Here is a 25430-nt window from a genome sequence, read left to right on the forward strand (position 1 = left end):
CTAAAATCATTGAATTTAATTATTATTTGTCCATGATACATAGAGAAAGACTCAATGTACGAACAACTGGCTTGTGCCTTGGCACGGTTCAGACGCTAGTAAGACTAAAATCATTGAATTTAATTATTATTTATCAATGATACATTCAGAAAGACTCAATGTACGAACAACTGGCTTGTGCCTTGGCACGGTTCAGACGCTGGTAAGAATAAAATCATTGAATTTAATTATTTATTATACATGATACATTCAGAAAGACTCTATGTACTAGCAACTGGCTTGTGCCTTGGCACGGTTCAGACACTGGTAAGAATAAAATCATTGAATTTAATTATTATTTATCAATGATACATTCAGAAAGACTCAATGTACGAACAACTGGCTTGTGCCTTGGCACGGTTCAGACGCTGGTAAGAATAAAATCATTTAATTTAATTATTATTTGTCCATGATACATAGAGAAAGACTCAATGTACGAACAACTGGCTTGTGCCTTGGCACGGTTCAGACGCTAGTAAGACTAAAATCATTGAATTTAATTATTATTTATCAATGATACATTCAGAAAGACTCAATGTACGAACAACTGGCTTGTGCCTTGGCACGGTTCAGACGCTGGTAAGAATAAAATCATTAAATTTAATTATTATTTGTCCATGATACATAGAGAAAGACTCAATGTACGAACAACTGGCTTGTGCCTTGGCACGGTTCAGACACTGGTAAGAATAAAATCATTGAATTTAATTATTAATTATCCATGATACATTCAGAAAGACTCTATGAACTAGCAACTGGCTTGCGCCTTGGCACGGTTCAGACGCTAGTAAGACTAAAATCATTGAATTTAATTATTATTTATCCATGATACATTCAGAAAGCCTTAATGTACTAGCAACTTTCTCGAGCCTTGGCACGGCTGAGACGCTAGCAAGCATAAAAATTATTCAGCAGTCTTTAGGATTTATAATTCCCCGGCACGGTTGACACATTTATTATTATGTCAATTTACTTTATAATAAAAGATAAATTTATTTTCATCGCTGTCAGAATCGTTGATTGTATCAATTTTTAAATGATTAATGGGTGTTTTTTTTCTTCTATGTTGATGATCATTATTTTTTTTTCATTTTGTAAATATTTTCTTTTTATTTTTTTCAAAGTTTTAAAGTTTTCTTCGGAATTTAACTTTCCCATTATTAAAAAACTCTCTAGTTCCGTTTCTTCTATATCTTTTTCTATTGTTTTGGTGCTGTCAATATTTTCTATTTGATTTTTTAAAATCTTATTTTCTGCTTTAATTAATTCTTGTATTTTTTTAAAACTATTAATTTTTTCGATTATCTGCTCACCATCTAGTATGTTTTCTTCCTCAGCTTCTTCAACGGAATCCCAAAATTCTTGAATTTCAGTTTCATTAATTTTCGTCTTTTTTTTTGGTGGCAAAGGCCTATAATTATTATTTATTATACTCTTTCGAGTTGATCTTGCTTCAACAAATATTTCTTTTAGGACAGCTAAAATGAAGTTCAAATTATGATTAATTTATTAATATCGTTCAAAAAGTTAACCAGGTTAGTTAGCTGGCTAGCTTGTCAGCTTAGCTAATTTAACCGGATAACTTCATAACAAAAAATTTATACTCTATTACTTAAAAAAAGATTCATTTTAATTTTGAAAATCATTCAATTATAAATATATATCGCGTTACTTATGCCAAAAGGGCGTATAACAAAATTTTTTTCTGATCAACTTGGAAACGTTTTTCTCATTTAATTTCATGTTTTTTTCCAATTGATCGAGTTGTAAAGTCATTTATTTTACTGTTCTCTTGATTTTTTTTCGCTAATAGGAATTAATAATAATTGAAAAGAACAAAAATGATACGCCCTTTTGGCTTTAAAATTTTTTTTTGTTTTTTTCTAAATAGTTTTTTGTTGTAACATTCCCGAGTTTATCCGAAAAATGATTTTTTGATACGACTTTTTGGTTTTACAGAGCCAAAAAGGCGTAAATTTTGAGATACGCTTTTTTGGCACTAGTAACGCGATTTATTTTCAAGCTAATAGTTTGAAAAATTGTAGTGAATTTTCTTTGAACTGATAGTATACATTTTTTGTTATAGCTTTTTCGGTCTATAATTAAATTAATATGAAATTTTCTATATATTTTCTAAGATAGGGTAGCGAATAGATGAAAAAAAAAATTAACCATTTAACCGGTTAAACCCTCAGCTAATTAGCCTAGCTAATTTGAGTTAACCGGTTAATCCTTTGGCTGCTTAGCCAAGCTAATGAAGTTCACCGGTTAAATTAGCTAAGCTGACGAGCTAGCCAGCTAATTAACCTGGTTAACTTTTTTATCCAGTTAAGCCGGTTTAGATGTACAGCCCTAGTATCTACCCAAGATTATAAATTGCAACAAATTATTTTTACGTTAATCTAAATCACATTTTCTCGAGTATATCTTAGAAAAAATGAACAAGGGCTGTCTCATTTACTGCCTACTGCAAGCATTAATTCTAACAAAGCTCTTTATGCACTAGCCAGTGCCTTGAATCATGCTTACTAGGGTAATTTCAAAATAACTATTATCTTCATGCATCATTATGTTAAATCTTACTTATAAATGCATTTGGACTCGGATGTTTTTGTAATCGACCATTAAGATTACTGTGGTAGGATTCTAGATGGTTATTTGTCCTATCACTTCGCATGCCGTATACGGAAAATCCAGCAGGTGTTATTTGCCTCAACCAAAAACTTTCAAAATAATCAAAAAATGTATTGAACATATCGCCGAAATCATTTATTGCTTCTTCCTTAATTACTGAATAAGCTTGTTCAATTAGATTAGGTGGAAACAATGGTAGCCTATTTATTTGGTGAAGAACTATAAAAATGTCAGGATCAGTCTGCGAGTTCTTACTTTTATTTATTAATTTAAGCTGCTGTGCCTTTCGAAAGATCGCCTAAAAGAAACATTAACGTCCCTTAGTAAAAATATTAAATTAGTACAATAGATTTTTGTTTGCTTAAATTTCAACATTTCTTACAATTATTATTAATTATTGAGAGAGAGTAACTTCTATCGTAAGGAAAAAATAGATTGTTTTATTGAAATTCAGTGTCAGTAATTGTAAATATGATCCCTCGCAGATTTGAATCACGGTGGAAACACCGTGGAAGTGTAAACACCGTGGATCCACCGTGGTTATACGGTGGGTTTGTTCCATTTCACCACCGGGTATACACAGTGTATCCACTGTGATAACGCGGTGTATCCACCGTGATTCCACGGTGGGTTGACCACTGTGTATACACGGTGTTCCCACTGTGATTACGCGGTGCATTCACCGTGATTCCACGGTGGTTTTGTGCTATTTTACCACCGTGGTTCCACGGTGGATTCACCGCGTAATCACAGTGGTAAAATGGAACAAACCCACCGTGTTTCCACCATGATTCAAAAATTCGAGGGATTATATGAAAGGTCTATATTAAATAAGTTAATAACGGTTCGCACGGATTTTTTATTCTGTGAAGCGAATTAATTTTAGTAATTAACCATTCACAGTCAGTAATTGCAAAAAAAGACAATCATTCAATTATTTATTTTTAAATTCAGCACTTGTTATTGAAAAAAATCCCGGGAAAAAATGATCAGGCCTGATCATACCTGTCCATGCCTGTTCATGTCTGAGGCGTTAAATACACTCAGGCCTGTTCATGGCTGTTCATGTCTGTTCATGCCTGACCATGTCTGTTCATGTCTGAAGCGTTATATGCGTTCAGGCCTGATCATACCTGTCCATGCCGGTCCATGTCTGTTCATGTATGTTCATGTCTGAAGTGTTAAATATGCTCAGGCCTGATCATACCTGTCCATGCCTGTTCATGTCTGAAGCTTTAAATACACTCAGGCCTGTTCATGGCTGTTCATGCATGTTCATGTCTGAAGTGTTAAATATGCTCAGGCCTGATCATACCTGTCCATGCCTGTTCATGTCTGAAGCTTTAAATACACTCAGGCCTGTTCATGGCTGTTCATGTCTGTTCATGCCTGACCATGTCTGTTCATGTCTGAAGCGTTATATGCGTTCAGGCCTGATCATACCTGTCCATGCCGGTCCATGTCTGTTCATGTCTGAAGCGTTGAATAAGCTCAGGCCTGATCAGGCCTGTTCATGCCTGGTTATGTCTGTTTATGTCTGTTCATAGATATATAATTTTTTGACCAAGAATCTATCACGTATAACCCGGGAAAAAAGGATCAGACCTGATCAGACATGAACAGGCATGAGTCTTAAGACTTTCAGTACTTCAAGTTCGTACGAGACCAACTTTTCAACTCAATCTCTTAGGTCAACAGGTAACGAGGCGAACTTTCAAGCGCAAGGTCCACGGTTCGAATCCTAGACACTCCCATATTTTTTATTTTTTTTTTCATTTTTATAGAAATAATAATATATAATTGTATATAGTTATGCATAATTATATAGGACCATTTTTTATAAATAATTGTTTTACCAGAATGGGCATGAACAGGCATGAACAGACCTGAACATACCTGATCAGGCCTGGTCAGGCATGGTCATTTTTCATGTCTGATCAGGCCTGAAGACTCATGTCTGCTCATGTCTGATCAGGCCTGAACATTTTTTCTCGGAATAATTAAACTTACATTCGATAGTTTGCAGGGGTGTTAACAGTTCGTACAGTAGCTATAAGGAGTTTGGCACGGCAGGCACGATTGCTAATTCAGCTATTTCTCTAATATTTTTGTTATTAATGTAGATTACTATGAGTCAATTTAAAGAGTTAATTATTCAAGCAATTCCCGATACTTACTTGCGAATAATGGAAGTAACAATGCCTGGCAATGATTTTCGGAAAAACTCGTTTCAGGGCATTGTGCAATCCAATTTCATAATCGCTCATGTATGAAGAAGGATCGAAAGTTGGAAATTTATTTTTAATAAATTCAAAAATCTTGACATAGCAAACTTCCGCCTTGTTTGTCATTAAAACTGTTATGCATGGAATTGGCTGCATATATAAATATTATACCAGCATTAATGATAAAAATATAATACAAATTTATAAAATTACTTAATAGATAAAAGTATTGGGCAAATGCTTTAGGCACGGTTGGGACGCTAGCAAGAATGAAATCATTAAATTAAATTAATTAATTATCTACACTAATGGAAAAAATTAAAGGATCAAAAAATAATTCTAAATTTTTAGGCGATTTTCAACAGGCTCTAACTTTGCGCGAAATGGTCGTACAAGAAAGAAAAAAAAAGAAAATTGTAGCTCCAAGTATCTACTTTTTGGATTAGAACTTTGAAATTTTTTAGCGTCATTAGTTTTTGAGTAATCTTAGAAAAACCAACGACAAAAAAATTTTCAAATTTTTTTAATTTTTTTTTTTTTGGTCTCCGGGCGTGAAAAAAATTATTTTTGCTTAACCACTATGAGGCTCGGATACCGTTATTATTCAGCTTTAATTTCTTTTTTTATGGACCTTGATACGTCCACTTCTCGCCGAGATATCGGTCTTCAAATGGCAAAGGATCCTTTTGTCTTTGATTATCGATATCTCAGAAACCAATGATCGCACAGAAAGTTAATGGTGGGTTTTAAAAACTTAAATAAATTCCCTTCAATGATTAGCCATTGCTTTTTCGAAAAAAAAATTTTTTCCTATCGTCACATGAATTTAAAAATGCAACCAAAAAAGGGCTTTTTGTGATTTTTTGGAAAATCAAATGCTGAAACGGAAATATTGTGGAAATCGATAATGTTGACTGTGCATTTTACAGTTCAATATGTCCACAAAAACCCTGCAGAGAGCCAGATTAATCCAACTAGCCGTTTTTTTGTTTCACGCGATCAAATTTTTAAAAAAATTAAAGGATCACATTTTTTGCTCTGAAAAGCTTATAATCTTTAACAAGATGAAAACAAACATTTTTTCGGAGCTGTGTCCACAATTTTATTGCAGACAGTGCTTAAATTTCCCGAAAAGAAAAAACTTTTTTTTCGAAACAAAAATTAAAAAAAAAAAAATTTTTTTTGAATTTAATGACTGAGAAATCAGTAAAATCACGAAATGCAGCGACGTAAAAGTGTTAAAAATTATTGGGTGTTGGTTTTGTAAATTTCCTAAAGTTATTCCAAAAAAAAAATTTCATTGAAAAAATTTTTTTTTTTTAAATTTTGTTTCGAAAAAAAAGTTTTTTCTTTTTTGGAAATTTAAGCACTGTCTGCAATAAAATTGTGGACAAAGCTCCGAAAAAATATTTGTTTTCATCTTGTTAAAGATTATGAGCTTTTCAGAGCAAAAAATGTGATCCTTTAATTTTTTTAAAAAATTTGATCGCGTGAAACAAAAAAACGGCTGGTTGGATTAATCTGGCTCTCTGCAGGGTTTTTGTGGACATATTGAACTGTAAAATGCACAGTCAACATTATCGATTTCCACAATATTTCCGGTTCAGTGTTTGATTTTCCAAAAAATCACAAAAAGCCCTTTTTTGGTTGCATTTTTAAATTCATGTGACGATAGGAAAAAATTTTTTTTTCGAAAAAGCAATGGCTAATCATTGAAGGGAATTTATTCAAGTTTTCAAAACCCACCATTAACTTTCTGTGCGATCATTGGTTTCTGAGATATCGATAATCAAAGACAAAAGGATCCTTTTCCATTTGAAGACCAATATCTCGGCGAGAAGTGGACGTATCAAGGTCCATAAAAAAAGAAATTAAAGCTGAATAATGACGGTATCCGAGCCTCATAGTGGTTAAGCAAAAATAATTTTTTCCACGCCCGGAGACCAAAAAAAAAAAAATTAAAAAAATTTGAAAATTTTTTTGTCGTTGGTTTTTCTAAGATTACTCAAAAACTGCTGACGCTAAAAAATTTTAAAGTTCTAATCCCAAAAGTAGATACTTGGAGCTACGATTTCCTTTTTTTTTTTTCTTGTACGACCATTTCTCTCTAAGTTAGAGCCTGTTGAAAATCGCCTAAAAATTTAGAATTTTTTTTTGATCCTTTAATTTTTTCCATTAGTGTATGATATATTCAAAAGGCCTTAATCTACTAGCAACTGGCTTGTGCCTTGGAACGGTTCGGACGCTAGTAAGAATAAAATCATTAAATTTTATTAATTAATAATGTATGATATATTCAGAAGGCCTCAATGTACTAGCAACTGTTTCGTGTCTTGGCACGGTTGAGACGCAAGTAAGAATAAAGTCATTAAATTTAATTAACTAATTACGTATGATATATTCAGTAGGCCTCAATGTACTAGCAACTGTCTCGTGTCTTGGCACGCCTGAGACGATAGCAAGCATAACAATCAAATTGCGACTCATATTAACAGTTTTAACTGTTGGTTTTATAATTAACTAAACACACGTTAGAATACCTTCTCTTCTTTAGACGATGGATTAGACACCTTCACCATTATTGTCAACAATTGGTGAATCGCGGTATCTTCAAATTGAGGACAAGCATCGAAAGTAGCATCAATATATAAATGTTGAGGTTCTTTACACATAGACTCTATCAAATTCTCATCATAAACATATATATTTGACGCTATTACTTCGCCTTTAGATACATGAGCTTTGAACTCTTCGATTTCAACTGATAGCTTGGATTCGTTGTGGACTCCAGAAGTTAAATTCCCAGCTTGTTGGGCTTGACGAAGAGATTCAACAAACGATTTTATATTGTTATTTTTCACACCCAGTCTCACTTTTTCCGGCTGCATCTCGAGAATGTAATTGTTTATTGAAGACCTATACTTGCTATAGGGGTAATTTGCTGCATCGACTTGACACCTGTAGTCAAAAAGGATATAACTGACATAAATAATTTATGAATAAATGATTTATAATTTATTAATATTCAACAATGAAGTGGTATTCATGGCTATAAGTTAAATGAAACAAATAATTTATATGTTGTATTTTAATTCTTAAATCAATAAAACTTCTGAACTCACTCTGCAAGCGCGCTTTTCCAAATATTAATCGGATCAGTGTGCCTGACAACACAAAATTTTTTAAGCGTCTCGCGGAATTCGATTTTTTTCCTCAAATCAGGATCGGGCTCATGGTCATGGTCTTTCTTTTGATGAAATATCCCGTCTATAACGTGGCCATATCCTTTACATCCGTTGATGTCTTTGATACAAGCCACATATCTAAATCAGAATAGAGAAAGAGATTAATATTTTTAAAACAGTACACTAAAGAAATTATAACTATAATATAGGAAAATTAGCAATGATTCAAAAGTTTTTTTATGCACTTTTAATTATATCCAATTTAAATATTGTAAATTAATGTTAGGTAGAGAATTACATAATTTCCACACTCTGCTTGTTTTTACGTCGTCGCTTTACGTGGTAAGAGAACCCATCAAAATAAAATTCAGTAGTATGATACTGAGTACTTTTTTTTGTTTCCATAATGTATTAAATTAAAAATAAAATTAAAAACCGTAAAATCAATTAAAATGTTTAAAAGAAACAGCTCGATGCAACATCAGAACGCGCGTGAGGTTTTTCTGCGACTGTCTATTGTTTTTCGAATGTTGACCATTTTGATTAATATAGCAAATAAAATTTTTTCTAGCAAGGGGAAATTTTTACATTCTAAAAAATAACTAATTTCAATCGAAGCGGTTAAATAAAAAAATCAGTAAAATTGTATAACGTCAATTAGCATATTATTTAACATACAAAGATAAAAATTACATACTTACTGTGAAAACTCTAAATATTTTAATATTAAAACAAAAAATATTGTGCGGACCGTGCGAATGAGACTGCTAACTATTAAAATTGCTTACGTTTCATTTTTATGTCTCATAATAATTAGCGAAAATTAAGCAATACATTATTAGAAAAATATAAAAAATAAATTTTATAAAATTTCACGTCCCAGCTTTTTCCTAATACATTTACAATAAATCAGTCAGTAATAGTAATTTTTTTTAAATACCGTCCTGACCGTGCGTAGACTTTATAAAAAGTTTTTATCACATTAAAGTTTAGAGAAGTTCTTATAAATTAATTCTTACATATTGATTAAATTGCTAACATTACCCTTTTTCTCATTGACAGCTGATCCAAACTCATTAATAGTGCCGTTCTTTACTGTCTATTTAAAATAATAATGAAATTTGTCGATATGAAAATTGATTCATTAGGGCCAGTTTTTTAACCGGATTCATTGTTATCCGGGTTTAAGTTGATATTGCTAATATATGTATACATTAATAATATACAAATATACCAGCAAAAATTATTTAAACCCAGATTAAATTTATCCCCAATTGAAAAAGTGGTCCTTGGTATCCTTTAGTTCATATGCATCATTCATATTTTTGGCGCAATTATTTGTAGTTGTCTGAACTGATTAGTGACGTCATTTCCTATTTTTTATGTTGGTACATTTTCCTTCCTATTCTATATGTGTAACCGCTTGTCTGTTATGTGCGCAGTTTCATTCTTCTTTCTTCTGAGATCTCTCTTTGTTTTATAAAACTAAAATACTTTAATTCAAACAATTTAAGTGCCTTAATTAAAAAAAAAATGGCAAATCGTTCGTCAAATATTCCAAAAAAATTTGGAACATATGACGAATTGAAAATTTGGCTCGAGGATTACGAGAGAACTAATGGTAACCGATTCAATATTGTTCGAAGTAAGAGCTTGTATAAAGTATACAAAAATCGGGAAAATGTGGATTTCAATCCATATTTAATCTATGATCAACTAAAATACCATTGCTCAACTATGGATAAAAATGAACAGGTGACTTCGTAAGTATAAACATTTGAATAAATTAAAATGTAATTTTTAATCATTTTTTGTCACGAAATAATATCACGATTTTTATGATTAAGAAGTTAGCAGACATTTAAAAATTTTTGAAATTTGTTTTTCAACAAATCAATTGCAAAAAAATTAAATAAAAATATGCACATGTAGAAAATTTAAAAAACTATTGGTGGAAATTTTTCAAATACTTTTTTTTTTTATGGTTTATCGTCTAAAAAAAATCGAAAAATTATTAGACGTCTGCTAACTTCATACTTAATCAAGTTCATGCTTAATCATATTTACATGTCTCAAAATCATATTTATCTAAAAATTTCGTGTCATTTTAATAAATAAAAATCCTTCTATGTAACAATTTCCATCACAACAATCTTTTGACGGATACGACATAAACTGGCCCAACATTACGTACACAAAATAATCTTATATTAGTCTTGTACTATTTTTATTAAAGTATTTTGAGGAAGACACATAGGTATTTACATCTTTTTATACATATATCAATCTGTCACAAGATATTAATTCACATGATATAGTACAAATGGAAATTGAAGATGTCTTGTACGATGTCTAGGTCAAGGTGTGCTTGTTTAGTTATTTACGCGTATCTTGAGCAAGTCTTGTCAAACTTGGACAAGATTGCTATAAGAATATGCGCTAAATTATTACTTTGATAAAATTGGAAATAATTTAATTTATTCCTCATGATTTCATATCATCTCCCTAAATCATCTCACAATAAATACCACATGGTTTTGGAATTAATTATTATATTAATTTGTTAAGATCATCATGCAGAGCAACATTGAGCCTGAGTACATCCCCATACAAGAAAAATCTTCAAGTAGATGGATTTCGGGATGACCACAATCATCCACCAATGGTATGTATACGAATAGAGAATTACTTGTCGACGTAAGTTATTATCAACTTATGAAGGAAATACTGATTTGACAAAATTTAAAAGTTAAAAAGAAAATAACTTCATGACTATTGAAACAGATTCTAGGAAGAAGGGGATCCGAAAAACAGCGGCCTAAATTGTTGGAGGAGGCGAAAAAATTGTGGAAAAAAATTAATCCACAAAATCCAGTGATAATAAAACCTGCAGATCCCTTGATGGAGGCTGTCATTAAATTACGCAGAGTTGATGAAACGGAAACCACGGAAAGAAGAGAATTCGTTTCATTTTTGGAAACTCTTAAAGGGAATATCGATATCGACAGTATACTTGCTAACAAGAAAAAAATTAATCTAATGCAATTAAAAGAAATAAATAAAGATAATGTTAGCAAGTATCTGCGATTCGATATAGAAAAACATCGCGTTTATTTTGAGCAACCTGCACTAAAATACTTCAATATATTACTTGAGGGAACAAAAAAAGTAAATTAAAAAACATTACCTCATGCATAAAGACTACCACTGATTACTTATTTTACCCTGATATCTAAAACACACTAATTATTATAATTGCCAGCGTCTAACCGTGCCAAGGTACGAGCCAGTTGCTAATAAATTGAGTCTATCTGAATATATCATACGTAATTAGTTAATTAAACTTAATGATTTCATCCTTAGCGTCTGAACCGTGCCAAGGCACAAGCCAGTTGTTCGTACATTGAGTCTTTCTGAATGTATCATGGATAAATAATAATTAAATTTAATGATTTTATTCTTACCAGCGTCTGAACCGTGCCAAGGCACAAGCCAGTTGTTCGTACATTGAGTCTTTCTGAATGTATCATGGATAAATAATAATTAAATTTAATGATTTTATTCTTACCAGCGTCTGAACCGTGCCAAGGCACAAGCCAGTTGTTCGTACATTGAGTCTTTCTGAATGTATCATGGATAAATAATAATTAAATTTAATGATTTTATTCTTACCAGCGTCTGAACCGTGCCAAGGCACAAGCCAGTTGTTCGTACATTGAGTCTTTCTGAATGTATCATTGATAAATAATAATTAAATTCAATGATTTTATTCTTACCAGTGTCTGAACCGTGCCAAGGCACAAGCCAGTTGCTAGTACATAGAGTCTTTCTGAATGTATCATGTATAATAAATAATTAAATTCAATGATTTTAGTCTTACTAGCGTCTGAACCGTGCCAAGGCACAAGCCAGTTGTTCGTACATTGAGTCTTTCTCTATGTATCATGGACAAATAATAATTAGATTTAATGATTTTAGTCTTACTAGCGTCTGAACCGTGCCAAGGCACAAGCCAGTTGCTAGTACATAGAGTCTTTCTGAATGTATCATGGATAAATAATAATTAAATTCAATGATTTTAGTCTTACTAGCGTCTGAACCGTGCCAAGGCACAAGCCAGTTGTTCGTACATTGAGTCTTTCTCTATGTATCATGGACAAATAATAATTAGATTTAATGATTTTAGTCTTACTAGCGTCTGAACCGTGCCAAGGCACAAGCCAGTTGTTCGTACATTGAGTCTTTCTCTATGTATCATGGACAAATAATAATTAAATTTAATGATTTTATTCTTACCAGCGTCTGAACCGTGCCAAGGCACAAGCCAGTTGTTCGTACATTGAGTCTTTCTGAATGTATCATTGATAAATAATAATTAAATTCAATGATTTTATTCTTACCAGTGTCTGAACCGTGCCAAGGCACAAGCCAGTTGCTAGTACATAGAGTCTTTCTGAATGTATCATGTATAATAAATAATTAAATTCAATGATTTTAGTCTTACTAGCGTCTGAACCGTGCCAAGGCACAAGCCAGTTGTTCGTACATTGAGTCTTTCTCTATGTATCATGGACAAATAATAATTAAATTAAATGATTTTATTCTTACCAGCGTCTGAACCGTGCCAAGGCACAAGCCAGTTGTTCGTACATTGAGTCTTTCTGAATGTATCATTGATAAATAATAATTAAATTCAATGATTTTATTCTTACCAGTGTCTGAACCGTGCCAAGGCACAAGCCAGTTGCTAGTACATAGAGTCTTTCTGAATGTATCATGTATAATAAATAATTAAATTCAATGATTTTAGTCTTACTAGCGTCTGAACCGTGCCAAGGCACAAGCCAGTTGTTCGTACATTGAGTCTTTCTGAATGTATCATTGATAAATAATAATTAAATTCAATGATTTTATTCTTACCAGTGTCTGAACCGTGCCAAGGCACAAGCCAGTTGCTAGTACATAGAGTCTTTCTGAATGTATCATGTATAATAAATAATTAAATTCAATGATTTTAGTCTTACTAGCGTCTGAACCGTGCCAAGGCACAAGCCAGTTGTTCGTACATTGAGTCTTTCTCTATGTATCATGGACAAATAATAATTAAATTAAATGATTTTATTCTTACCAGCGTCTGAACCGTGCCAAGGCACAAGCCAGTTGTTCGTACATTGAGTCTTTCTGAATGTATCATTGATAAATAATAATTAAATTCAATGATTTTATTCTTACCAGTGTCTGAACCGTGCCAAGGCACAAGCCAGTTGCTAGTACATAGAGTCTTTCTGAATGTATCATGTATAATAAATAATTAAATTCAATGATTTTAGTCTTACTAGCGTCTGAACCGTGCCAAGGCACAAGCCAGTTGTTCGTACATTGAGTCTTTCTCTATGTATCATGGACAAATAATAATTAAATTCAATGATTTTAGTCTTACTAGCGTCTGAACCGTGCCAAGGCACAAGCCAGTTGTTCGTACATTGAGTCTTTCTGAATGTATCATGGATAAATAATAATTAAATTTAATGATTTTATTCTTATTAGCGTCTGAACTGTGCCAAGACACAAGCCAGTTGCTAATACATTGAGGCCTTCCGAATATATCATATGGAATTAGTTAATTAAATTTAATGATTTCATCCTTAGCGTCTCAACCGTGCCAAGGCAGGAGACAGTTACAAGTACTCTTATACTTGCTGCAGATACAGTACTTTATTAAACGGAGATTGCCATTGTCGTCCGTGAATAAGTACAGGGGTTGTAACGATTAATTCCATGAATGAATCGTACAAACCGTACGAGATCTAAGTCTACTAGAATTGCACAGCTTATTCCGTTATTTATATGAATGAACTATATGAACCAAGCGAGGTCGTAGTCGATAAGATTTTTCTGTTCGGTAGAGAAAACTAAAGAACTGTGTTTTAATTTACTGATAAAATTAAAAATTAACTAGTAGTACATTATATAAACCAAAACATCGTCCCCCGCAAACATAACAAGGCTCAAACGGATGTTCATATTGTTAGACCGTATAAACCGTGCCAGGTCTCAGTTAACTGAAGATCCCAGTTGAGTGGGAAAATTTTAGATTATTATTTTAATGTGCTAATATAATTTAAACTTGATTATAAGAAGATAATATGCAGCTCAAGATTCTTTTCCGCATATAATTGCATGGCTCAAACGCTTATTTATACCACTTGAGTAGCTGCATGAGATTCTTTTCCGCAAATTATTGCAAGGATAAAATGCTTATTTATATTTTAAAAAACGTACGAACCGTGCCGGGCTTTAGTCGACTGGAGATCGCAGTTCAGTCGGTTAAAAAAATTAAGTTTATTTTAATTCGCTAATGACGTCCATAATTAATTACTACCACATGATTAGCTGCATAAGATTCTTTCCCGTAAATTATTGCAAGGATAAAATGCTTATTCGTATTTCAGAAACCGTACTGATTGTGCGAAGTCTTAGTCAGCTCGAGGTCGTAGGTGAGTATGTAAAAATTAAACATATTATCGTTTTTAACTTAAGTTTTATTTGAGATACTGCTTAAATTTCTCAACATCGAATAATTGCGGGGTTCAAATGATTATACTGAGATATTTAAACCGTATGAACCGTGTGAAGACTTATTCCATCTCTGACCTCAGTTGACTAGGAGTTAATTATTAATATTTTTTAGTTAGCTACAACAATATGAAAATAATTAGAATCATGTTATATTTAATATAAACGGTCCTTTAAAAATTTTTTCTTTATTTATTATTTCTTTTCAAAATTTATATACATGGAGAATAGAGATAGACTCTATTCTCCATTACGTATATTCTTTTTCGCTGTAATATTGGCATTCGCATGCCATCTAAAAGAGAGAGCTGTAAGGTTTTTGTTTTTCTACATTATCTTAGTGGTTTTTCTGCTAAGCTATTCCATCTTGCTACTTTATATCTAGCGCCTATTCCCACGCCACCTATTTCGAAGAAGTGACCAACTTCATGTTTGGCGAAATTATACAGACCCCTACCTTGGTGCTCTGAGACTTTTCTTATTTTACTGGCCTAGGTACAATATCGGTCATTAATTCTTGCGCGGTAGCATAGCATCGGGAGAAAAAAAACATCTCAAAAAGAAAACATGTATCACTTTTTTATACAAATAAAAACTATAAAAAAAAAAAATTGTAAAAAAAAAATACAATATTTAAAAATATATCTATATTAATTAAATGTAAAATTATAAATATGTATTGTAAAATTAGTGAATAAAAAAAAGTCCCTATAAAAAAAATCTCTAGATTTAAAAATCACTAAAAAAAAATTACAATAAAAAAAAAATTCCTACAAAGAAACATTTGCATATCTAAACATCTACTTCAAAAAAATATGTAAAAATGAAAATCTCTACAAATAAAATATCTATAAAAAATCGGCTGTTTTGGAAAATCTCTATAAATCATCACATGTACAAATAAATATCTGAACCAAGTATAACCTCGAAAACTGGAAGCATTGCCACCACGTGCTCATAATCATGAATAAGTTCGTGTTGTAATATATAAGTATAAATAATAATAATAATAAAAATTATGGTTATTATTATGTTATAAAGAAAAATATAATAAATAATTTTAAACTTATAATAAGTGACTTCGAAAAACGTGAAAGATTCAAATTTGATAACTCCAAAGCACTGAGCCTGTAATAATTCATATAATTTTAATTTTTTTTATTTTTATTAGTTAAACTTTATTTGAGAATATCATAAAATTATTATTATTTATTTTATAATTTTTAATTTTGTTTGACTATCAAGCCGTATGCCAGGATTCGATGAACGTCCAAAAATCATTTTTCTTTTTTAACTTCCCGCTAAGAGAATCGACGATCTTCGAAAAATTGGGAAGTTATTGTTTTCACCCCGATTTTCGAAAGTCGAGTTTTCATCAGATGTCGACGTTTTGAGGCCCTAGGAAGCTATTCTAACTATTTTCAGAATGATGTCCGAGTGTATGTATATATATATGTATATATATATATATATACTAATGCAAAAAATTAAAGGAGCAGAAAAATTTAATAAATTTTTTAGTGATTTTTGGAAGGCTGTAACTTGGTGAAAAAAAATCGTATCGAAAATTTAAAAAAAGCATTTTATAGCTTGAAATCTCTAGTTTAGGTGTATTTTTTCAAAATTTCTTAAAAGCTCCGATTATTGCGCAAACATGAGAAATACCGCGAGCCAAAAAATTTCTAAATTTTTTTTTTTTTTCCAAAGAGCCCACGGACCGCGGAAAAATTCTTTCAACTAAACGAATGCATACATCGTTTAGCAAATTTATTCAGCTTCAATTTGGTTTTTTTTTTAACCTCGTAGGACGATTTGTCGCAGAGATATCAGCCTTCAAATAGAAAGTGATCCTTTTGGCTTTGATCTTCGATATTTCAGGTACCAATGATCGCACAGCAAGTTGAAGGGCGGCGTTAAAAACTTGAATAAATTCCCCACAAGACCCTGTCATCATTTTTTGAAAAAAAAATTTTTTTTTATTTTTAACATCCATTAGAAGAAAGTACAAGAAAATGACTTTTTCTGGTTTTTTAGTAAATCAACCGCTACTCTGCATATATCATTAAAAAAAATAATGTTGCCAGGGACTTTTTTAGCTTAATGTACCCCCACGACCCCTGTAAATTTTAAAATTGATGTATCGTACCGTTTTTTGGGAATCATCGATCAAAGTTTAGCTAAACAATTAAAGGAGCAAGTTTTGTTCCTTTAAATGTGTAATCATAATCAAAATGAAAAAATTTTTTTTTTCTCGACTTTTCTCAAATTTTTGCGTTGGTAACTCAGCAAATGCAAGGAAATGACAAAAAAAATAAAAACATTTTCCAAAAAATGTCAAAAAAAAATCGAAGAAAAAAAATAAATTGAAACTTGTTTTTTGTGTTCTAAATTTTTTTTTTGACATTTTTTGGAAATTTTTCATTTTTTTTGTCATTTCCTTGCATTTGCTGAGTTACAGTCATGTTTGCGCAATAATCGGAGCTTTTAAAAAATTTTGAAAAAATACACCTAAACTAGAGATTTCAAGCTATAAAATGCTTTTTTTAAATTTTCGATACGATTTTTTTTCACCAAGTTACAGCCTTCCAAAAATCACTAAAAAATTTATTAAATTTTTCTGCTCCTTTAATTTTTTGCATTAGTATATATATATATGGGGCATTCCATGCCAAATCACCGAGGTTTCGGCCCGACCCCCTTCGATTTCGCTGAAAATTTTTTACCATTTTCTACCCTACCAAAGACATTTTCCTGAATTTTTTCAGATTTTTTTACCCAACCCAAAAAAAGTTACGAATTTTTGAAAAAAAACGCTCTTTTTTTTTCAAATTGCTGTAACTTTGACACAAATTGACATTTTGGCACTTTTTTTTTTTTGAAAAATTTTGTTTTTAATTGTAGTTTTCAGAAAAAAATACAAAAAATTTTTCGGAAGTCACGATATATAAAATATTTCAGTTTTTTCAATAAAACCGTAATTTTTTCGAAGTCGGAAACCTTCGATTCTCAATTTTTTTGTCTCAAAAAAAACTTCAACCAAGACAGTATTGGACCCCGCCATTCCCATTTTGTGCCGACTTTCCTTTACATTTTTTTTTTTCGATTGAAATTAAAAAAATTTCTAAATTTGGCTTATTTTTTATGACTTTGCGCTGAAGTTTCTTTGGATTGTTTTTAAAAGCTCAGAAGTTGAATAAAATTGGACAATAACAACCGTAAAGTGTATTAGGGGCAAGAATTGATTTTTTCGGAAGAAAATTCCCAATTTTGAAATACAGTGAAACCTAAACCTACAATTAACCTTCTCACTAAGACAATTTATGGTTGAAGTTTTTTTTGAGACAAAAAAATTGAGAATCGAAGGTTTCCGACTTCGAAAAAATTACGGTTTTATTGAAAAAACTGAAATATTTTATATATCGTGACTTCCGAAAAATTTTTTGTATTTTTTTCTGAAAACTACAATTAAAAACAAAATTTTTCAAAAAAAAAAAAGTGCCAAAATGTCAATTTGTGTCAAAGTTACAGCAATTTGGAAAAAAAAGAGCGTTTTTTTTCAAAAATTCGTAACTTTTTTTGGGTTGGGTAAAAAAATCTGAAAAAATTCAGGAAAATGTCTTTGGTAGGGTAGAAAATGGTAAAAAATTTTCAGCGAAATCGAAGGGGGTCGGGCCGAAACCTCGGTGATTTGGCATGGAATGCCCCATATATATATATATATATATACATATATATACACATACACTCGGACATCATTCTGAAAATAGTTAGAATAGCTTCCTAGGGCCTCAAAACGTCGACATCTGATGAAAACTTGACTTTCGAAAATCGGGGTGAAAACAATAACTTCCCAATTTTTCGAAAATCGTCGATTCTCTTAGCGGGAAGTTAAAAAAGAAAAGTGATTTTTGGACGTTCATCGAATCCTGGCATACGGCTTGATAGTCAAACAAAATTAAAAATTATAAAATAAATAATAATAATTTTATGATATTCTTAAATAAAGTTTAACTAATAAAAATAAAAAAAATTAAAATTATATGAATTATTACAGGCTCAGTGCTTTGGAGTTATCAAATTTGAATCTTTCACGTTTTTCGAAGTCACTTATTATAAGTTTAAAATTATTTATTATATTTTTCTTTATAACATAATAATAACCATAATTTTTATTATTATTATTATTTATACTTATATATTACAACACGAACTTATTCATGATTATGAGCACGTGGTGGCAATGCTTCCAGTTTTCGAGGTTATACTTGGTTCAGATATTTATTTGTACATGTGATGATTTATAGAGATTTTCCAAAACAGCCGATTTTTTATAGATATTTTATTTGTAGAGATTTTCATTTTTACATATTTTTTTTAAGTAGATGTTTAGATATGCAAATGTTTCTTTGTAGGAATTTTTTTTTTTATTGTAATTTTTTTTTAGTGATTTTTAAATCTAGAGATTTTTTTTATAGGGACTTTTTTTTATTCACTTATTTTACAATACATATTTATAATTTTGCATTTAATTAATATAGATATATTTTTAAATATTGTATTTATTTTTTACAATTTTTTTTTTTTATAGTTTTTATTTGTATAAAAATGTGATACATGTTTTCTCTTTGAGATGTTTTTTTTTTCCCGATGCTATGCTACCGCGCAAGAATTAATGACCGATATTGTATGTAATATAGGGGAGAGAGGGGTCAATTGAACCAAAATTACTTTAACATTTTTTTTTTAGATGAATAAAAGCAAAATGATAACTTTTTTTTTTACCAAATTATACTTTATTGTATAGACTATCATTTCTCATAAGTGCATAACAAATTATGAAAATTTTTTATAAACATGAAATTGTACAACTGCATCAAATGGTTCAATCGTCCCCTTTGCGGGGACAATTGAATCAAGAGTATTAGAACCACAAACGTATGACTTTAATGAATAATTTACTATTCATTACAGCTTAAAACTGAAATTACAATACTTCTAATAATATTGATTATTTTATATGACATTATATGTTAAAACAATCGCATTTACAACTTCTGTCAATATAATTATTTTTTTTCTTGGTTAGTTTAGCTTTTTTCACATTCAGTCAAGATGCGCGCGCATGTCTGATGCACACAGTGTGGTTCGTGTGGTTCAACCGTCCCCGAGAGTACTGATTCAATTGACCCCATATGATTTTATTGAAATAATTAGTTTAAAAAAAAATATTCAAGAATTATTTTATTCGATGTAAAGTTAGAAATTTATCACTAATATATGAAAGAAGGTATTACAAAAAAATTTTAAGATTACATTTGAAAATTAAAAACTTATTAAACAATTTGTCAAGAGCTTAAAAAAAATGTCAAATGCCTAAAAACACAAAAACTTGAATTTTTTTAAAATTAAGTCATCATATTGGTTCCTAATTTTGGTCAGACTAAGGTTTAGTATATTAAAATATAAATCCGAGAGGACGACTCATTTTTCTATTTTTTAAGCTTACTGGTTCAATTGCCCCTTGGTTCAATTGACCCCACTCTCCCCTACTATTTTCTTATTTTGTTAAAGATTATGAGCTTTTCAGAGCAAAAAACGTGATCCTTTAATTTTTTCAAAAATTCGGTCGAGTGAAACAAAAAAACGCCTGGCTCGATAAATCTGGCTCTTTGTAGGGTTTTTGTGGACATATTGCACTGTAAAAGGCACACTTAACATTATTGGTTTCCACAATATTTTCGATCCAGCTCTTGATTTTCCAAAAAACCACCAAAAGCCATTTTTTTTGTTGCATTTTTAAATTCATGTGACGAAAGGAAAAAAGTCTTTTTTTCGAAAAAGCAATGGCTAGTTGTTAAAGGGAATTTATTCAAGTTTTTGAAATCCGCCATCAACTTTCTGTGCAATCACTAGTTGCTGAGATATCGATAATCAAAGACAAAAGGATCCTTTTCCATCTGAAGACCGATATTTCAGCGAGAAGTGGACGTATCAAGGTCTATAAAAACAGATATTAAAGCTGAATAATGAAGGTATCCGATCCTCAAAGTGGTTAAGCAAAAAAAAATTTTTTCCATGCCCGTAGACCAAAAAGAAAAGAGACCAAAATTTTGAAAATTTTCTTGTCGCTGGTTTTTCTAAGATTACTCAAAAATCGCTGACGCTACAAAATTTTAAAGCTCTAATCCAAAAACTATACACATGGAGCTACAATTTCCTTTTTTTTTTATTTCTTGTACGACTATTTCTCTCAACGTTACAACCTGTTAAAATCACCCATAAATTTGGATTTTTTTTTTGATCCTTTAATTTTTTCCAGTAGTGTATATATATCGTATATATTATATTATATTATATCGTATATATATATATATATACACGATATAACGCGCGGTTCTTCCACGATAGCGTCCACAATTCTACACCGATCTTGATGAAATTTTTTATACATATTCTTTAGCTAAAAAGCTTAGTTCAGTTCGAAGATGAGCTAAATCGGCAAGAAAGTTTAGAAGTTATAGTCGTTTAAAGATTTTTCAATTTTTCAAAAAATCCGACTCTTCTTGATTTATCTTTAAATTACTTTTAATCCTAAAAACATAATCTATTTTTAGTAATTGAATTTTTAAGTTTATTCGATTAGCTCTAATTTAAGTTATGTTGCTTACTCTTTCGATAATTTTTAACTTCCCGCTAAGAAAATGAAAATTTTCAAAAATTCGGGAAGTTATTGGTGTTATGTCCAAATAATTTTTTTTTATTTTTATAATTATTTAAAATAATTATTTCTGAGCTCCTCTTTGCAAAGCGCGCGAAAACGCAGCGTCAGCTTTTTCACCTTTTTATGCGGCAAAGAATAGTGGAAAGACAACTGCAATAAGTTTAACGAATAAACAATAAACTATCGTCACTTTCCACCAATGACGATAATTAAAAATTCCCCATCAATTGTCAAAGCAAAGTTTATAAAAAGCCTGAGCACCATGGCTCAGGGCCTCAGTTTTATTTAAACTTCTTGGTCCGCGTAAACGGCGTCGATAGCCCGTAATCTTATTGCAGAAATCTTCCGACGTGGCAATAAGTAATCGTCGCTGATCTAGGTATCCGGCTGATTAATTTCGTGTAGGATATTATTTTATTAGTTACGGTTTTCCAAAATTCACTTTAAATAAATTGTAAATCGATCTAGGTATCCGGCTGATTAATTTCGTGTAGGATATTAATTTATTCATTTACAAAAATTCAAATCAATTATACCGTAAATCGATCTAGGTATCCGGCTGATTAAGTTCGTGTAGGATATTAATTTATTCATTTACGGTCATTATTAATAAATTAAATTGCCAATTGAGTTAGATACTCGGCTGATAGTCAACTATCGTGTAGAGTATAGTTCTTAATTGCAATTGAAAGATCTCGAAGATCTATCCGGTTCGAGTGAATTGTGACACAAATCACGTGAATTTGTGATCTCACTTTGTGCCGAGTTTCTGCGCATAAAACCCCTTTTGGGTGTGAAAAAGGACGCATTTATAAATAAAAATCTGTTTAAAATATCCGATAAGATAAATAATCTTATAATACAAATTATATAAAAGTTGTGAAAAACTAGAGTGAACAAGTGACGTTCTGTTAAAACGTTGTAATTTAAAATACTAAATAAAAGATCAAGTTCATCACTCAAGCCGTTCGATTTTCATTCGAAAGTAGTACATAAGACATCATCCTACCAACCCAGCCGCACCCATTCTACCAACCTTACAGGAAGGCCGAGTGAGCTGTTTAGTTCTGGAGGGATAATAGCTGCCGCACTAGAAGAATTGACATCGAAAGGTAGGTGAAAGAACTATTTTTCTATCATCATAAAATACTTTTGGCTTCAACAAGAGCACCAGTCTCTTTGAAGACGTTTGGGTTCTTAATTTTCGAAAAGATCCACTATAAATAATAAATTATAGGAAGATAATTTCTTCCTCGTATTCTTTATTGTTGTCCGCACCCTCCAACCCGCTTGTCCAAAATTACTATCGCTACCAAAGGGAGAAATCCCGGATAAATAATTAAAAATTAAGCGGCGGACATAACATTGGTTTCGGTCCGATTTGCAAAAACCGAATTTCTATCAGATTTTGACGTTTTGAGATTCTAGGAAGCTATCCTGACTAATTTCACGATGATGTCCGAGTGTATGTATGTGTGTACGTACGTACGTATGTATGTAAATATTCATAACTCTTCCCTGATCAAACAAAATGATTAAAAATGATTTGTTTTTTTATCATTTTAAATACTTTTTAATCCTTCAAATCATTTCTAATCCTGTCTCTTATGGACATTTAACGTGTGAAATCATTTTTAATCATTTTGTTTAATCAGGGTTGAACGGATGAACCGATTTTGATCTTTGAGGTGTCATTCGACGCGGCTTGTTTCTAATACTTTGATGAATTTCAAAATTTTCAGAAAAATAGAAAAAAAATATTTTTTTTCGGTTTCTCATTTAATAACTTTTACGTAAGACATAATAGTTGAATCTCGTTAATATTTTGATGTAGCTTATCAAATGAGTTTCATATTACAGTACTATTTTTTTATATTCAACAAAAATTACCTATTTACTTATTGAAATCCAGCTGTTGCATTCGTTTTTCCACTTTTTAATAAATTCATGGAACTGCTCCAATTCAGATTACTGCCGTGTAACACTTTTGAAATCTTAACATTAAAGTATAAATAAAGTATTTTTTCAAAATTGACCAGCATAAATATAATTGACCTAATAAGCTTTAGATGAACCTTTAAACGCCACCATCCAGCTTACGGATTTTAATAATTAAATAAATATTGAGAAATCTACTTTCATTTCGGCTACCGAATGGCCTTTTTTTGGTTTGAAATCAATTATTTTTCCTGCTAAAAGTAAAATCCCTAGATTATTTTTTTTTCAAGCACATGCGCGGGAAGATAATGCAGCAAATAATGGTGGGGATAAATTCCAATTTGGCAACTGCGCGGGCGTACCTGTGTAATGACGAGTCTGTCTACCCTTTTTTTGTCGTGATTGTGAGTTTGTGACTGTGAGTTGCAAATGGTGGTCGGACTGTCATTGTTGCATCGTTGACATCAGGTATATATTATTTAATACGTTTCCATACATTTTTTAACCAACAATTCTTTAAAATATCGTTAATCATATTACTTTTTTAAAATTTACCATTGTTTTTCTTTTATTCGATTTTATTTTTAATTATACTTATTTTTTTTTTTTTGTTACGTAAAAATTATTGCACAAGACAAAAATAGCCGCTTTAGTCTATTAATTTGATTAGTATGCTTCATTTATTTAATGAAATTTTTAATTATTATTTATTCCAATCGTACCATCATTGAATTATTTCGTTATTATTTATTTAGATTTTAAGAATACAAAATTTATTATATCCAAGACCTTGACACATCTTCAATAAAACCGGAAAATAACCTAGTTTAGAGACACACATTAAAGGTGCACGTGTGTGTGAATTTGATATATTAAAATTTGCCGGTGTTCATGTTCTTTTTTTTTTAAATATTTTAATCTACATTGAAACAATTTTTTTTTTCTAATGTAAATGATTAATTTCATTAAGTTATCAAGTTTTACAACAATCATTTTTATTTAGAAATTCAACTTTGAGTGCGATGCGGACTATGTATACTTGACCTGATTAAATCATGAGATATATATTTTATTTTACATGAACATTTACGCGAAATGTGATTTCACTGCAAAAATCGTTTGACTTTCCAATCGTTTAATCGAATATTTATAAAAATAGAAAGTGATTTTTAACCTAAAGTTAAAATTAATAAGCAATAGAAAGGTTATTTTTTTATCGGTTTACTGTTGAGGTAATTAAGAGAGTGAGATAATAATTACCATTATTACAAAAGAATTTTAAATTCTTTAAGGCTTTCCGTTGTTGGTCATGTGATGATGAATATAAATATTATATAGCCTTCAAACATTTTTCTATCTGTTTTAATAAATAACACAATTATATTACTACGAACAACTAAATTTTTTTGTTTTACACAAAAATGTTGACAGCTATTTTTGAGATAAGTATTGAAGTAACAATGATCAAGAGCATAACAAGTAGAGGTCAATTTAATACGCCAATTTATTTGGCAGTTCACCAACCAAACAAGCTATTTTAAATACATATACATATTTCTTTTTAAATCAGCACAACACCAATTACTACCCGGCGTCTACAACAGATGCGAATGATTTTGTTATTTATAAATAATAGAAAATACGATACAACTATCATTATAAAGAATAATAGAATAATAAAATTTAACTCAATGGCCTAATGATATTAATTTTCTTATATTATCTAGTGAAAATATAACCCAGACAGTCGTATAAATCAACGGATGATAGAAATTTAACTCAAACAAAAAAGATTTCATAGTGACTCAATTACTATGTCCACAATTTTAATGCACCTGAACATCGGAACGTTTTTTTTTGGCGCGAAATCAAAAAAACGAAATGCAAAGTAAAAAATCTACTGGATACAGATTTCTAAAATATTTCGGACGTCAGCTAAAAATTGCAGGCCATCCCTAATTATCCCTTAAGTCGAATTACATAAATTTTTTAATTTTCGTTGCGCGAAAAACGTTCCGATGTTCAGATACATCAATTTTATTAGATATATATAAATACTAGACTGGGCCAAAAAAATTGACTATTTTTTTTTTTCATAGCTATATCGAAAAT

At 30.8% G+C, this 25430-nt stretch overlaps 3 protein-coding genes across 8 annotated transcripts in view; 2 read left to right on the forward strand and 1 right to left on the reverse strand.

Annotated features, from left to right (window-relative positions):
* On the reverse strand, nucleotides 1–24908 carry LOC130667497 (uncharacterized). The gene is made up of 6 exons (XM_057469124.1): nucleotides 24579–24908; nucleotides 8021–8221; nucleotides 7439–7856; nucleotides 4851–5048; nucleotides 2623–2971; nucleotides 1–1517 (listed from the first exon to the last, which is right to left on the reverse strand). The coding sequence occupies exons 3-6, from the start codon at nucleotides 7784–7786 to the stop codon at nucleotides 1072–1074; spliced, it is 1341 nt and encodes a 446-aa protein (XP_057325107.1). The 5' UTR covers nucleotides 7787–7856; nucleotides 8021–8221; nucleotides 24579–24908; the 3' UTR covers nucleotides 1–1071.
* LOC130667498 (uncharacterized) lies at nucleotides 9484–11362 on the forward strand. The gene is made up of 3 exons (XM_057469125.1): nucleotides 9484–9846; nucleotides 10652–10748; nucleotides 10868–11362. Exons 1-3 carry the CDS (start codon nucleotides 9617–9619, stop codon nucleotides 11258–11260), a joined length of 720 nt encoding a protein of 239 aa, XP_057325108.1. The 5' UTR covers nucleotides 9484–9616; the 3' UTR covers nucleotides 11261–11362.
* Nucleotides 23637–25430, forward strand: part of LOC130667496 (2-oxoglutarate dehydrogenase complex component E1) — a 15884-nt gene continuing 14090 nt past the window's right edge. For all 6 annotated transcript variants that reach the window (XM_057469114.1, XM_057469117.1, XM_057469116.1 and 3 more), the window contains exon 1: nucleotides 23637–23786. The gene's annotated coding sequence lies outside the window, so the exon portion shown is untranslated. The remainder of the gene's footprint in view (nucleotides 23787–25430) is intronic.

Source organism: Microplitis mediator, chromosome 5 (assembly GCF_029852145.1).
Source record: "Microplitis mediator isolate UGA2020A chromosome 5, iyMicMedi2.1, whole genome shotgun sequence".
NCBI classification, from domain to species: Eukaryota; Metazoa; Arthropoda; class Insecta; order Hymenoptera; family Braconidae; genus Microplitis; species Microplitis mediator.